Raw genomic sequence first — 14,910 nt, 5'->3', positions numbered from 1 at the left:
TGGCCGTTGAGTCTATATGGTCCCTAAATGAAAAGGGAACAACAGTTTTGGGCAACACCGCCCTTCCTCAAGTTCAGTAAGTATATGTATAGATATATATATATATATATATATATATATATATATAGATAGATAGATAGATAGACAGATAGATAGATAGATAGATAGATAGTATCTCAAACATGAGTACACCCCTCACATTTTTGTAAATATTTTATTCTACCTTTTCATGTGACAACACTGAAGAAATGACACTTCGCTACAATGTAAAGTAGTGAGTGTACAGCTTGTATAACAGTGTACACTTTCTGTCCCCTCAAAATAACTCAATACACAGCCATTGATGTCTAAACCGCTGGCAACAAAAGTGAGTACACCCCTAGGTGAAAATATCCAAATTGGGCCGAATTAGCCATTTTCCCTCCCCGGTGTCATGTGACTCATTAGTGTAACAAGGACGCAGGTGTAAATGGGGAACGGGTGTGTTAAATTTGATGTTATCGCTTTCACTCTCTCATACTCGTCACTGGAAGTTCAACATGGCACCTCATGGCAAAGAACTCTCTGAGGATATGAAAAAAAGAATTGTTGCTCTACATAAAGATGGCCCAGGCTATAAGGAGATTGCCAATACCCTGAAACGGAGCTGCAGCACAGTGGCCAAGACCATAGAAGTTTAATAGGACATGTTCCACTCAGAATAGGAATCGCCATGGTCCACCAAAGTTGAGTGCACGTACTCAGCATCATATCCAGAGGTTGTCTTTGGGAAATAGATGTATGAGTGCTGCCAGTATTGCTGCAGAGTTTGAAGGGGTGGGTGGTCAGCCTGTCAGTGCTCAGACCATACGCCGCACACTGCATCAAATTGGTCTGCATGACTGTCATCCCAGAAGAAAGCCTCTTCTAAAGATGATGCACAAGAAAGCCTGCAAACAGTTTGCTAAAGACAAACAGACTAAGGACATGGACTGGAACCATGTCCTGTGGGCTGATGAGCCCAAGATAAACTTATTTGTTTCAGATGGTGTCAAGCGTGTGTGGCGGAAACCAGGTGAAGCGTACAAAGACAAGTGTGTCTTTCCTACAGTCAAGCATGGTGGTGGGAGTGTCATGGCCTGGGGTTGCATGAGTGCTGCCGACACTGGGGAGCTACAGTTCATTGAGGGAACCATGAATGTCAACATGTACTGTGAGGGGTGTGCTAACTGTGAGATACCGTAACAGGGCTTTTTTCAGGTGGAACTCAGTTCTACTACCTCTGGCTCAGACCATTTGGTGCCTGCTCACCACAATCACTTGTAAACACAGTCACAATACTTAGGTTATAAGTATATCCAAAGTGAAAAACCAAACAGTTCAGTGTTATAAATTACCATGAATACTACAAATCATTTACTAAGTGAATATAATTGATCACAACCAATGAACATATTCATAAAACAATTGTATGAAAATTCCCCAAATTGTACACAAAACTCACCAGTATACAGTATGTGCCGCTGTACAGCCGCGGAAATTTACGCAGGAGAGCCGACCTGCTGCCATATGACGACGGTGGCTGGTCGGCAAGTGGTTAAGGATGTGCACATTTATGCAACCATATTATTTTATTATTTTATTTTTACTTCCCTCCAGCTAAAAGAATTCAGTTTGTTGTTCAACTGAGTTGTACAGTTTATAAGTCACATTAAAAGTGGAAAAAATTCTGAAATGATTTATCTTTGTCTCATTTTTTACTTCACAGAAACCTGACATTTTTACAGGGGTGTGTAGACTTTTTATAGCCACTGTATATATATATATATATATATATATATATATATAAATCCAAGAGAGGGATTGCTGCACTTAAAATTTATTTGAAAAAAATGTACTCATATAACAAAATAGTAGTAGTGTTCTATATGACAGTTTCGGGTTATATGGATAACGCCTTTCCTCAGAGTAGAACACATCTAACATTGGTTCTCTACAACATTGCATATATAATCAATCAAGCATCTGGAATCGATTAATTAACCACATATGAAAGAAACAACTAATGTTGTGTACACATAACCGGACTTTCCGGCAAACTAGGTCCGACGGTCTTCCTGGCGGACTTTTGGCAGAGTTCCGGCAGACTTTCAAAACGAATGGACTTGGCCACACATTAATGGACTAAGTGATGACGTAAACGGGACAAAAAAGGAAGTTCAATAGCCAGTAGCCAATAGCTGCCCTTGCGCGTATTTGGTCCATCGGACCAGCACACAGGTTTTCAAGATTTTTAGTCTGTCGGAATTGAGTCCGTTGGATAGATTTGAAACATGTTCTATTTCTAGGTCCATCAGATTTTTTCACCGAAAAACGATCGTATTGGCCCACACACGATCGGATTGTCCAACGGACTAATCCCTTAGGGACCTAGTAAGTCTTCCAGCTTACCTCACAGTATCCCAATGTAGATCCTTAAGCTCAGCTCGCCATCTCTCACTAGACTTCTTAGACTCTCAGCTAACACTAACACCGCAAATCACCCTGAACACACTAATACCACCGTGAAACATGGGGACAAGGTGCTTTGGGGTGGGGGGGCCGCGCGGCCCCCCCTTCCCCAAGGCACCCTCCATTTTGAGGGCACGCGGCCTGGTACGGCTCAGGAGGGGGGGGCGCTCGCTAGCCCTCCCTTTCCTGGCCGGCCGGGTAGCGTGCTCGGACAAGGGTCTGTTGTGGACTTGGGGGGGACCCCCACGCCGATTTTTTTCGGCGTTGGGGTTCCCCTTTAAGTCCATACCAGGCGGCGGGGCCAGCGACGTCTCCTTCGCGGGCCCCGCCTACCTGCAGACCCGCTCAAAATGAGCGGACTTTTCTCCGGGCGGGAAAAGTCCGCTCATTTCAAAAGTACGGCGGACTGGCATACACACGGGTGGATTGTCCGCCGAAATGCGAGTCCGGCGGGAAGATTGGAGTGCAACACGGCATTCTAAGTCCGCCGTACTTTCGGGTCAAAAAAGTATGCCGGAGGCTACACACGGGGGGATTGTTTGGCGGACTTGAGTTTGCCGGAATTTTCCACCGGATTGTTTGATCGTGTGTACGCGGCATAATTCAACAATAAGAAGGACACTGGGCAAAAATGTCATCCATGGGAGAGTTCCAAGGCCAAAGCCTTTTGCTGACCAAAAAGAACACAAAGGCTCATCTCACATTTACGAAAAAACATCTTGACCAAGACTTTTAGGCAAATATTCTGTGGACTGATGAGGAAAAATTTTTACTTTTTGGAGGTGTGCGTCCCTTTACATCTGGCATAAAACGAATACAGCATTTCCTAAAAAGAACATCATACCAACAGTCAGACATGGTGGTGGTAGCGTGATGTTCTGGGGCTGCTTTGCAGCTTCAGGACCTGGAGGACTTACCATAATTGATGGAACTATGAATTCTGAGCTCTACCAGAAAATCCTAAAGGAGAATGCTTGGCCATCAGTTTGTGATCTCAAGCTCAAGTGCACTTGGGTTATGCAGCAGGACAATGATCCAAAACACAACAGCAAGTCCACCTCCAAATGCTTCAAACAAAGCAAAATTTAGGTTTTGGAGTGGCCTAGTCAAAGCCCGGACTTAAATCCAATTGAGATGCTGTATCATCTCTGGACCTTACACAGGCCGTTCATGCTGGAAAACCCTCCAATGTGGCTGAATTAAAACAATTTTGCAAAGAAGAGTGGGCCAAAATTGCTCCACAGCATTGTGAAAGACTCATTGCCAGTATTTGCAAAGGCTTGATTGCAGTTATTGCCTCCAAGGGTGGCACAACCATTTATTAGGTTTAGGGGGCAATTACTTCACATAAAACTAGGCAGATTTGGACAGCTTTTTCGCCTTAATAAATGAAACCATCATTTAAAAACTGCATTTTGTATTTACTCGGGTTATCTTTGTGGAATAATAAAATTAGTTTGATGATCTGAGTTAAGTGTGACAAATATGAAAAAAAAAAATCAGAAAGGGGGCAAATACCTTTTCACAGCATTTTGAAAAAATGGTGTGAGGGCTATATATATATATATATATATATATATATATATATATATATATATACACATACATACATACATACATACACAGTACATATCCCCTTCATAAACTGACCCTAAAAGAATAAAGTAGTAGCGTAGTCTAAACAGTTTGCATTATGCCTATATGTCTTTTCTCTATATTGAGATGCATATCATTTACTTCCTATATTTTGCTCCTTAGTTTAACGCTACATAAATATTACTGCTTTCTAATAGCTGAGGGCTATAGGTTCCCTTTAATTGCGTTCTTGGATCTACAATGAATCCCCTTTCTAGTTTTGACTTGGAAGGATTACAAAGTCCCTTTGACAAACATAAACCACAGAGAGCATTGGTGCACAGCAGTCCATATTTCATCATCTCCTTTAGTCTGACAGGTGACGGCCAAATAAGTTTGCTGATAGTACCATTTGGAGATCTAGCATGAGCTTATTTTAAGGAAGGTAAATGGCAGAAAACAATTAATTAGGGTGGCTGGGAAACACTCAGACTCTTTTAAGTGACACACGTGCCAAAAGGCATCATCGTCGGTTTGGCAAAGTGACACAAACAGCTGACAAACATTGTTGATCATTCAGTAAATGTTCCTGTTGACCTCTTCACATATTGTCTGCCTACACAGTGTTCTGCTGGTGGAATTATTCAGCACTTGTCCATTCCAGTAGCACTTTATAGAGATGGGTATAATGTTGATGTAATATATATTGCTTGCCAGCTTCACAGCAAAGCCTGCCTTAATGGGAATGCATAGTGACTTTCAATTTTTTTTCCACTTATTATGATAAAAAAAGGAAATATTTTTTATAAATTTTTTGAAAGAGGAGCTCCAGGCTCCCCACCAAAAATTAAAAGTCAGCAGCTACAAATACTGTAGCTGCTGACTTTAGATATATGGACACTTACCTGTCCAGGGATCCCACGATGTCCTCCTCACCCTAGGTGATTCTTCAATCAGCTTCAGGTGCAGGCACGAGCATCTTAAGTAAGGGAAGCTGGCAGTGAAGCCTTGGGGCTTCACAGCCATTTTCCTGCTGCGCATTTACGAGCCATGCTGCGCTCTGTGAATGGTCCTACAGTCTTCGGGGACCTGAAGGCTGTACACGTGTTACACATGTAACATGTAACATGCTTCAAGCCCTCACCCTCACCCCCTATACCTCCCCTTCCCTGTGACAGTGGGTGGGGTTTACTCTCCCTGCTTGTAATGTTCCAGTGTCAAAAATGTCCACCACACTAGTGACATCGCTAGAGGATCCAGGTCCCAACAGGATGCATTTTAAAGAGGAGGCCCAGCCTCCCCACGAATAATTAAAATTCAGCAGCTGCTGAGTTTTAATATATGAACACTTACCTGTAGAGGGAGCCCGCAATGTCGGGACTCCAGACTATCTTCGAATTGGCTGTCTGGTGCAGCCGCCGGCATTCTGCACTTTCTAAATGGTCCAGCTGCGGAGGCAGGAGGAGGGGGCCAAACTTACGGGAGATGGCATCACCGCCCCATCTCCTGGAAGTGGGGAATGGTACCTGTCAAAAACTGCCACATTTTGCACCTTTCAGGGGGGAGGGGGGAGGCGGATAAGTGGAAGTTCCACTTTTGCCTGTGTAGCGCCAGTACTCCTAACGAGTACGCGCTATATGTTTAAATTTAGTTTTTTCCCAAAACTGTAATGAGTTTTGGGACTAATTGCGCTACATTTTACTTTGGCATTAGTTTGGCTGGGCTGTATAGAAGTTCTACCTGGTCATAGGTGGGGTTGTACACCTGTGGGAGGCTATAGAACACAGTCTGGTTGGACGCATTGGGTACCAATCTCTGTCTCGGAATCAATCAGTGGGAGTTTGTCTGCGTAATCCGGGAAGGGATACTTAAGGTGTCGAAGTCACGTTGTTTGGGGGTTCCGGTCCAGAAGTTGTTGCTGACTCCGTGGTCCTGGTCCTCCTAACCAGCCCCCAGGGGCCCTCATGGCCTGGGGTGCAGATCCATCTATTTCCGAGCCTCGAAACTGGCTAGTTCGAGGCACAGTAACTGGAAGGAGGAGTCTAAGGTGTTCCGGGGCCGTCTCGGGCTTTGGAGAGGCCCAGCAACTCTACATGTGACTAGGGGAGGACTCTTCGGTAAGGATTTATCCAACAGTTAAAGAGTCCAGTTGCGAGCGTCTGTTCCCTGGATTATGTACATAGAGAGAGACTTGTGTTGAAGTCAGCAGTTCCAAGCACCTGAGCTAAACTCTACCCTGATACCCTCTATTCCCAACTTAGAGACTGAGTTTGTTCAACCGTTTTATGCAAAATAAAAATCCTAACAAGGAATTCAAGTGTCGGTCTCTACAGGTACTGGATTATCAACCCTGGGAACCCCTAGACAAGGACGAGTACAAGCTGGAGGAGGTAATCGGTAAGCCCAGAAAAATGCAGCCGCTCCTTCGGGGGTAAGTGCTATACGTGGAACTCCACTTTAAGGAAATAAGCTGAAAAGGAGGAAGATTTCCTTGAAATGCATCCTGTTGAGACCTGGATCCTCTTGTGGGGTCATCAGAGTGCGGGACCCTTTTGACACTGGCTTATTGCCTAGGAAGAGCCGCCACATTCTCAGAGATCCGGACGCTGGGTTATGGATTCATCCCCTGTGTGGCTCGGGATAGTGCACTGACAGCAGAGCACAGTTTTGCCTTGTATTGTTCCCGTAGCATCTACCTTTGTGAGTAGGATCTTTTTTATATTGTTTTAATAAAGGTTTACATTGACATACTACACCAGAGCAGTGGTGCTGTCTGTCCTTTGCCCCTTTTTTTTAGCAAAAAGAGCTTGACTAACCTGTAGTGCTCTGTGAATCTTATGTTATACATTGCATTTTAATTTGGAAAACAAAAACTGTGGGGGATATTTACTAAAATTGGAACACACAGAATCTGGTGCAGCTGTGTATGGTAACCAATCAGCTTCTAATTTCAGCTTGTTCAATTAAGCTTTGACAATAAAAACTGGAAGCTGATTGGTTTCTATGGAGAGCTGCACCAGATTTTGCACTCTCCAGTTCTTGTAAATCCCCCTTCCCCATGTGTGTGCATACTATATACGTAGTTAAAAAAAAAAAAAGATAAAAGTCCAGTGGAACCTTGGTTTATGAGTAACATGGTTAACAAGCATTTTGAAAGACAAGCAACTTTTTTTTATTTTATTCTGACTCGGTTTGCGAGTGTTGTCTGGCAAAATGAGCAGAATTCAAGCTAATGGGGTGTGCAGTACTACATTTAGCCAGAGGTGCCACAGATGTTGTTGTACAACACGTAGGGAAACTAAACTTGAAAACACTCATAGGATACCTGGATCTATCAGCCAGCTTGGCGATATCCACAAGACCGGATTCTCTCGGGTACCTCAGGCCTTCCAGGCTCTTACTAAGAAACCAACCTGTATGTGGTCTTCTTCTGAAGAGTCATCCCCTGGAATGCTTGAAGTCACTGGGTCTCTCCAAAACCGGAGATGGCACCCAACCACCTCAGAATCCTTCCTTAGTTTCCTTGCCTCGGGACAGCCAGCCCCGAGACCTCAAAATCGGGTGGATCCGCACCCCAGGCCATAGCCTTCCTGGGGGCTGGTCAGGAGGACCAGGACCATGAAGTCAGTACATAATTCTGGACCGGAACCCCGAACCACGTGACGTCCGCATCTTATATACCCTCTCCCAGAAAGCACAGTGAGAGCGCCACTCCCATTGGGCGGGCTCAGAGATAGAGTAACTTAAGCACCTAACCAGACCATAGTTCCATGCCTGCCAGAAGAGACAGCGGCCCCTGTGGCCAGGCTGAACATCTCACAGTCCAGTCAGACTGATGCTGAAGTCTAAATTTAGACAATTGTACCCAAACCAAACTGCAGTTTAGGCATAACTTTAACTTTGAAAAATGCATAGCACGTGCTCTTCAGGAGCCGCCGCTACACATGCAATAGAAGTCAATGCGGAACGAATTAGCTTAATTTCCATTGACTTCTATGGGGAAACTGGCTTTGATATGCAAGTGCTTTGGATTGCAAACAATCTCCTGGAATGGATTATGCTCGTAATCCAAGGTTCCACTGTAATAGTTAAAAAATGTATAAATAAAAATAAAATAAAACAATTGCCCTGAATTAGAGCTCACCCAAAACCATTTTAGCCTTTATATTTTTTTGTGGATTCCACATAGTTATTTGTATAGTTATGTACCAGCTACTTATGCGTATTTTGTGAGTGGTTTGATATCTAAACCTGAAGTCTCAAGTCTTCTACTAAAAGTGATCATTATAAGGGAGTATCAATCTTCCAGAGAGGTTTACATTATATATTGAGGAAGACAAGTGGGGAAGAGAGATGGAAAATCAGGAACGTCTCATTACTGGAGCATCCGGAGAGATGAGACATTGATGGAAATGCAGTCCACCAGCTGGCTAGCTGAATTTTTCAAAGTGCTCCAAGTACAATTTTGAAAAAGAAACCACTGCCAGTTTTATGGTACAGAGAGGTAATATTGCATTCTGCAATCATGGAAGTGAATACCCACCATTAGAAGCATATACTTGCATAGTGCAGAGACATGGAGTCAGGTGAGCAGACTTGGACAGATTTTTTCTTATCAGACTCAGGGTTACATCAATAGCTTCTAATTTTTGGGCCTTTTCTCCAAAATGTCCATCTAAAATAATAATAAAAAATGTCAGTGTTTCAGAACTATATACAGTATATTATACTTTATATTTGCATCAATGTCTAAGCAAGACTTTTTCCTTTGGTTTTGTGAAAGCAAGTTCCTGCAGCTACAGAGGTCAGTAAGGCTCCTTTTACACTGGGGCGGTGCGGTCATCAGCGGTAAAGCGTCGCTATTTTTAGCGGTGCTTTACCGTCATTTTAGCGGCGGTCTGTGGCCGAAAAAAGGCCTGTCTGTGGCCGAAAAAAGGGTTAAAACCACCCGCAAAGCGCCACTGCAGTGGCGCTTTGCCGGCGGTATAGCCGCGCTGTCCCATTGATTTCAATGGGTAGGAGCGGTTTAGGAGCGGTGAATACACCGCTCCTTCACCGCTCCAAAGATGCGGCTAGCAGGACTTTTTTTACTGTCCTGCTAGCGCACCGCTCCAGTGTGAAAGCCTTCAGGCTTTCACACTGGAGTGAAAGGGGCCGTTTTTTTCCGCCCCAGTGTGAAAGGGACCTAAGGGTTTGTTTGAAAGCTCATTTACCTTTTGTTAAGAATAAGTAAATATCTCAATGGCCAATGCCTGGCTGCAGTTTTAATTGATACTTTTATATTAATGTTTTCAAGATTTTCAGCCAAATTAAATCCATCTCTATTCAAAAATGTGTATAGTATGCTGGCATAGGCTACAAAGACAAAAATAACATTTTATCATTTTATTTACCCGTTAATGTGCCAAAAACCAATTTTAGGAATAATTATACTAGGTAAACCTGTTGCTGTTTGTACAAATCAGCAGTAATTTCTGGTAATTTCTTTATAACATGTTTGCTTAAAAAAAATAAAAATTAGGCTCATACTTTAAAGACCCAAAATGAAGAATCCTACAGATACAGTACCTCTCTGGCCTACCTTGACCATCAAGCGGAGAAGGGGTAAAAGGAGGCTGTAGTCAATGGATTCGGATCTTGCTAGATTTACCAGGGTTTGAAGTAAGGCCTCGCTTCCTCCCTTGGAAATCATGTAGTGAATCCGGCGATGTGTTCCTTTGATGGGAAGATAACAGAAGAGTCATTATTTTTAGGAAATATTTTTAATTTTTTTTCAAACCTGAAACAGCCTCCCTACAGTATTAACAAGTATAACAATAATTTAAAACGCAAGACAATATTTTTATTGATCTGTAGTCAGCTGCATTGCAAAAAAAATGTAATAAAAAATGCTAAATTCAGTACTCACGGTGCTTCATATTATTTTTTTATAGGTTAGCAGTCTACCAATGGCCCCGTGGGCAGTCTTGCAAGGAATCAGTAGTCAAAGGGCAGTTACAGCATTAGCAGCAACCAGTAAGGGCTAGGTCACACTAGCCCAGCCTTTTTCAACCAGGGTGCCCAGGCACCCTGGGTGCCTTTAGGTTTCTTCAGGGGTGCCTTGGCAGAATGCCTAAAAATTGCCCAGAAATTGTATACAAGCTGGTGTGTGGATGAAGCCTGCCTTTTAGTTACACAAAGCCACTGGTTTTCATTGTGCACCATTACAAGCTTCTAGCTGCCATGACCAATGGGATCATCAGTTGATATGGAGGATGTCAGTTGCCTGCATAGCATCCTTGATTGACCTTACCCTGCCCCTCTCCATCAGTGCTGGGGTCACATTAGCTGAGTGATGGAGAAAAAATGAGGGAGAAGAGAAACATTGGAATACTAGCCAGTACCAGTTTGCATAAGTGTATTTGCTTTGGAAGAATAAATTACCTCAAATGCTAGATGCCCTATGTGTGGATGTTGCTGCATTATTTAAAACTATTAGAATCGTTTTTACATTTTAGAATGGGATGCCTCAAGACTGACTGTCCATAATTTTAAAAGGGTGCCTTGCCTCAAAAAAAGTTGAGAAACATTGCGCTAGCCTGTGCTTACAAGGATGCTCCCACAGTGGCCAAAATGATGCAAAATCTCATCTTTGGTCACCAAGGACTCAAATCAAAAAAGCTGTTTTACTGTAAAGTCGATCCAACATTTTCAATTATTTTTGGGTAACGATTCTCAAACAAAAATAGAGATCAGCAACTCTGACTTCACAAGAAGAATGCTTGCTCCAGGCAATTGACCAAAAAAATACTGTGTTGGCTTAAAACAAATGTAGTGCACTCCGCTAGAAATAGACAGGTTCTCCCATAATAGTACAGAGGCTACCTAACCAGGCACTGTTCCAAGCACACCAACAAATGCAGGCTCAGTCTACTCTAATGCCGCGTACACACAATCGGAATTCCGGCCAGAAAAATACCGATGAGAGCTTTTCATTGGAAAATGCGACCGTGTGTATGCTCCATCGGAATTTAGCTGTCCGAATTTCCGCCAGCCAAAAATTGATAGCATGTTCTCAATTTTCCCGACCGAAAAACTTCCGATCGTGTGTATGCAATTCCGACACGCCAAAAATCACGCATGCTCAGATTCAACTACGAGACAGAAGCTATTGGCTACTGGCTATTGAACTTCCTTTTTCTAGTCACGTTGTACGTGTTGTACGTCACCGCATTATAAATGATCGGAATTTGAGGTGACCGTGTGTAGGCAAGACAGCTTGAGACGAATTCCATCGGAATTCCGTCGGGAAAACCATCAGAGCTTTTTCCAACGAGAATTCCGATTGTGTGTATGCGGCATTAGGGATGTCTTTTTGGTGGACTTATAGCAGAATTCAAACAGAGGAGAGGGAAGAAGGTGTGGGATACACCAAAAACGTCAGCAAGTATTAGGAGGATAAACTATAGGTATAATCTTCTAGATGCAGCCTTTTCTAGGGTGGAAAGGGATGGCCAGCTAATCTAGGTCTCTGTGCGAGCTGTCCCAGCCCTTACAGCAACCTGTGGTACTTACTTTCTCAAACACATGCACACTCACAAAGGCTGAGGACAGCTGTCACCCATTCCAGCTTCCATTTGACACTTCTTTCTGAAAAGGGATCCCCCTCTTTAGATCAGCTACCATAGGTAATGCCTTCCAGCAGGTACATTTCAATCCAGATTCCCTCAGACCTTGAGCCAAACACCTACTGAGGCACATCAGTGCTCCCAAGCACACAGGATGCATCCCAGGGACAGCAGTCCCAGGACAAGAACACTCTGATTAAGCCTCCCGAACATTTATCTTCTCCATCAGCCACCTTCTGGGTGCCCCTCCCAGAGATTGGCTGAGAGCAGATAAATATACATAACTCAGCTTCCTGCTCTGTTCCCTGGAAGCTTCTTCTAGAGACATGCAGGAGTAATCAAGAATTAAGCTCAGGGAAACATGAGCAGACCTAGGAAACAGATCACTGCTCCACTGAGTACAGTAGACACAAAAAAAAATACATTTTACCTAACTAGGGCAGGATGTAACACAAAATTATAAATTATTGTTAACTTTAGAGCAAAACTTATAACCCTCCCATACTCAGAGTTATAACCCCTGACTATTTTTTGCCCACTGTGTCCCATTAGGGAAATTTTTCTTCACTTCCTTTCCTATAGCCAAAACAGGAAGTGAGAGGAAAACCCTCCAAAGTAAGAAAATCAATGGTTGTCACCATAACTAGTGTCTTCTATTCTGAAGATATACCCCCAAAGTTTCACTCGATGCTGCTGCAATTGCCGACCAAGGGTTCCAATGGATGCAGTGGTGGTGATACTTGAAGTGGTTGTCAAGGTAAAGAACAATTACAGCCAGCTCCTCTTCCAAATTAATCTCTCCTACACTGTGTAATTGTTATTTTAAAACAATGACTGTAAATACCTGTAGCGCCGGCTCCTAAAGAGCACGCGTTATGTGTTTTTTTGAAATTTAATGTTACCGTTAAACCGCAGTTTGGTTTAGTTTTGATTGCTCTAAATTTTAACCTCAGCACCAGTCTGACTGGACTGCAGGGTGTTCTGCCTAGCCATAGGTGGCACTGCTACTTGCGGCAGGCATGGAAATACAGTCTAGTTGGGTGCATTAAAGTGGTTGTAAACCCTTACAAACCACTTTGACCTACAGGTAAGCCTAGATTAAGGCTTACCTGTAGGTCCAAGAAATATCTCCTAAACCTATACGGTTTAGGAGATATTTACAAAAAGACAGCCACCGCTGTATACAGCGCATGCACCGTAGACAGCGGCGCGCAGGCGCGCTGGGCAGGCCGCAGATCGCGGCGATATGCCGCTCGTGTCGGCTCCCATGGGCATGCGTGGGAGTGACGTCATTGCGGCTCCGGCGAAGTCACTCCGGGATACATGGCAGCGGCAAACATGAAGACGAAGGACCGCTTCGGGGGCTTCGTTCTCAGGTAAGTTATTCATAATGAGCTAGTATGCTATGCAGGTTGCATTTTTTTTTTTAAGTGCCTTTACTTCCTCTTTAAGGTTACTTTCTCTCGGAACCAGCCCAGTGGAAGTATCACTCTTGTTGTGCCTTCTGGGAGAGGGTACTTAAGGTGCGGATGTCACGTGTTTCTGGGTTTCCGATCAAGAAGTATGTTCTGACTACATGGTCCTGGTCCTCCTGACCAGCCCCCAGGACTTCCATCTGGGGGTTGGCTGGCTAGCCCGAGGAGAGGAAACTGAAAGGAGGATTCAGAGGTGGTCCGGTGCCGTCTCGGGGAGGACTCTTCGGGAGAAGGCCACGCAAGGGTTGGCTTCTCAACAAGAGCCTGGAAAAGCTGAAGGACCTAAATGAATCCAATCTTGTGCAGTATCGCCAGACCGGCTGCAAAAAACTGGTACCACACGAGTATTCTACAAGCTTTCAAGTTTCCCTCACGTGTCCTATAGCAAAGTCTGTGGCAGAGACTTATTCCTAACTCAATTATCCTGTTGGCTGCTAGGCCTGGTGAGAGAAGGACTATCCAATTAGGGTGAGGATCCAGCTGTGAATGGCTATTCTCTGGATTTATTCAAAGGGAGAGACTGTTTCATACGGAATTTAACATTAAGAGTACCTGGACTTTTCACCTAAACTCTCTGATCCTATGTTGAGAGACTGTGTTACTAACTGGTTTTTGCAAATAAAAATCCCTTTAAGTGGATCTGTCGTCAGTCTGCAGTTTTTGGGCCATCTACCTTTGGGAAACCCCTAGACGCATACGAGGTGAAGGAAGTAACGGCAAGCCCAATAAATTCAGCCGCTCCTTCGGGGGTCAGTGCTACATACCTTATCTTTGATCTCTTCTGGCCAGTCATGTGACCTCCACCCGCTCTATTCTTCTGATCTATAGGCTACAGCGGGAGGGGCCAAGATTCCCCTATTACGTCAGTCAGGGAGGTCACCTGACTGCTGTGGCTGACCAGAAGAGATCAAAGATAAGGTATTTGCAGGGTTCGTTTTACAAAAACATCTACATAGTTTACGTAGAGGAGCTGGCTGTAATTGTGCTTTACTTTTACTGGCAGCTACTAATAGCGGCAGGAGGGGGGCTGAGAGGGAGACACACACAGGAGCTGACAGGCAGGGAAGGAGGGGGAGAGAGAGAGGAGAGCAGCGGGATGACAGAGGCACGTAACCTGACCTGTAAGGGATCAGCAGCCATGATTTTCGTGGTCAGCATACAGAGGGGGACACAGAAACAGGCAGGATCAACCTGATTTTTACAGCTTAGAGAGGGGCAGATTAGACAGCACAAGCACTATGCTGTTTAATCTACTATAAGGGAAGAGGATCTCTCTTCTTTTTTCTTTTTTTTAAGAGTTAAAACCACTTTAAACCAGACAGTTAACCTGGTCTTTATACCGACCAATATCTTTACTAATAATTGATGCCAAAATACTAATGAAGGCTTGGCCAATTGCTTAAATCTCATTAGTTTGGCTTTGGTTTATATGGACCAGTCTGGTTTCATGCTGCGTAGTGGAACGGATATTAATATTTGCAGATTGTTTAACCATATGGCTCTTACCAATTCTGGCAGCCCAGGGGTAGTAGTCTCCCTAGACTCTGAAAAAGCTTTTGACTCTGAATGGAGTGGGTCTATCTCTGGGTTGTCCTCCACAAATTTGGAATTGGTCCTAAGTTTATATTGTGACTTAATTTGCTCTACTCTACCCCAAAGGCCCTGGTTAGAACCAATAACACTGTCTCTGACCCTTTCTTCCTACGTAGGGAAATGAGGCAGGGTTGTCCTCTCTCCACAGGACTATTTTCATTGGCTCTAGA

At 43.9% G+C, this 14,910-nt stretch overlaps 1 protein-coding gene across 1 annotated transcript in view; it reads right to left on the bottom strand.

Annotated features, from left to right (window-relative positions):
* Window positions 1-14,910, bottom strand: part of AGBL1 (AGBL carboxypeptidase 1) — a 1,055,086-nt gene that overhangs the window by 909,446 nt on the left and 130,730 nt on the right. The window contains exons 3-4 of the mRNA XM_077473970.1: window positions 9,634-9,780; window positions 8,609-8,740 (exon numbers count right to left, since the gene is read on the bottom strand). Coding sequence (XP_077330096.1) covers window positions 8,609-8,740; window positions 9,634-9,780 — 279 coding nt within the window. The remainder of the gene's footprint in view (window positions 1-8,608; window positions 8,741-9,633; window positions 9,781-14,910) is intronic.

The sequence above is a fragment of the Lithobates pipiens genome, unplaced genomic scaffold, assembly GCF_037356315.1.
Source record: "Lithobates pipiens isolate NorthernLeopardFrog02 unplaced genomic scaffold, aLitPip1_a1.2 Scaffold_8, whole genome shotgun sequence".
In the NCBI taxonomy this organism is placed as follows: Eukaryota; Metazoa; Chordata; class Amphibia; order Anura; family Ranidae; genus Lithobates; species Lithobates pipiens.
This window is presented reverse-complemented; position numbering and strand designations above follow the sequence as displayed.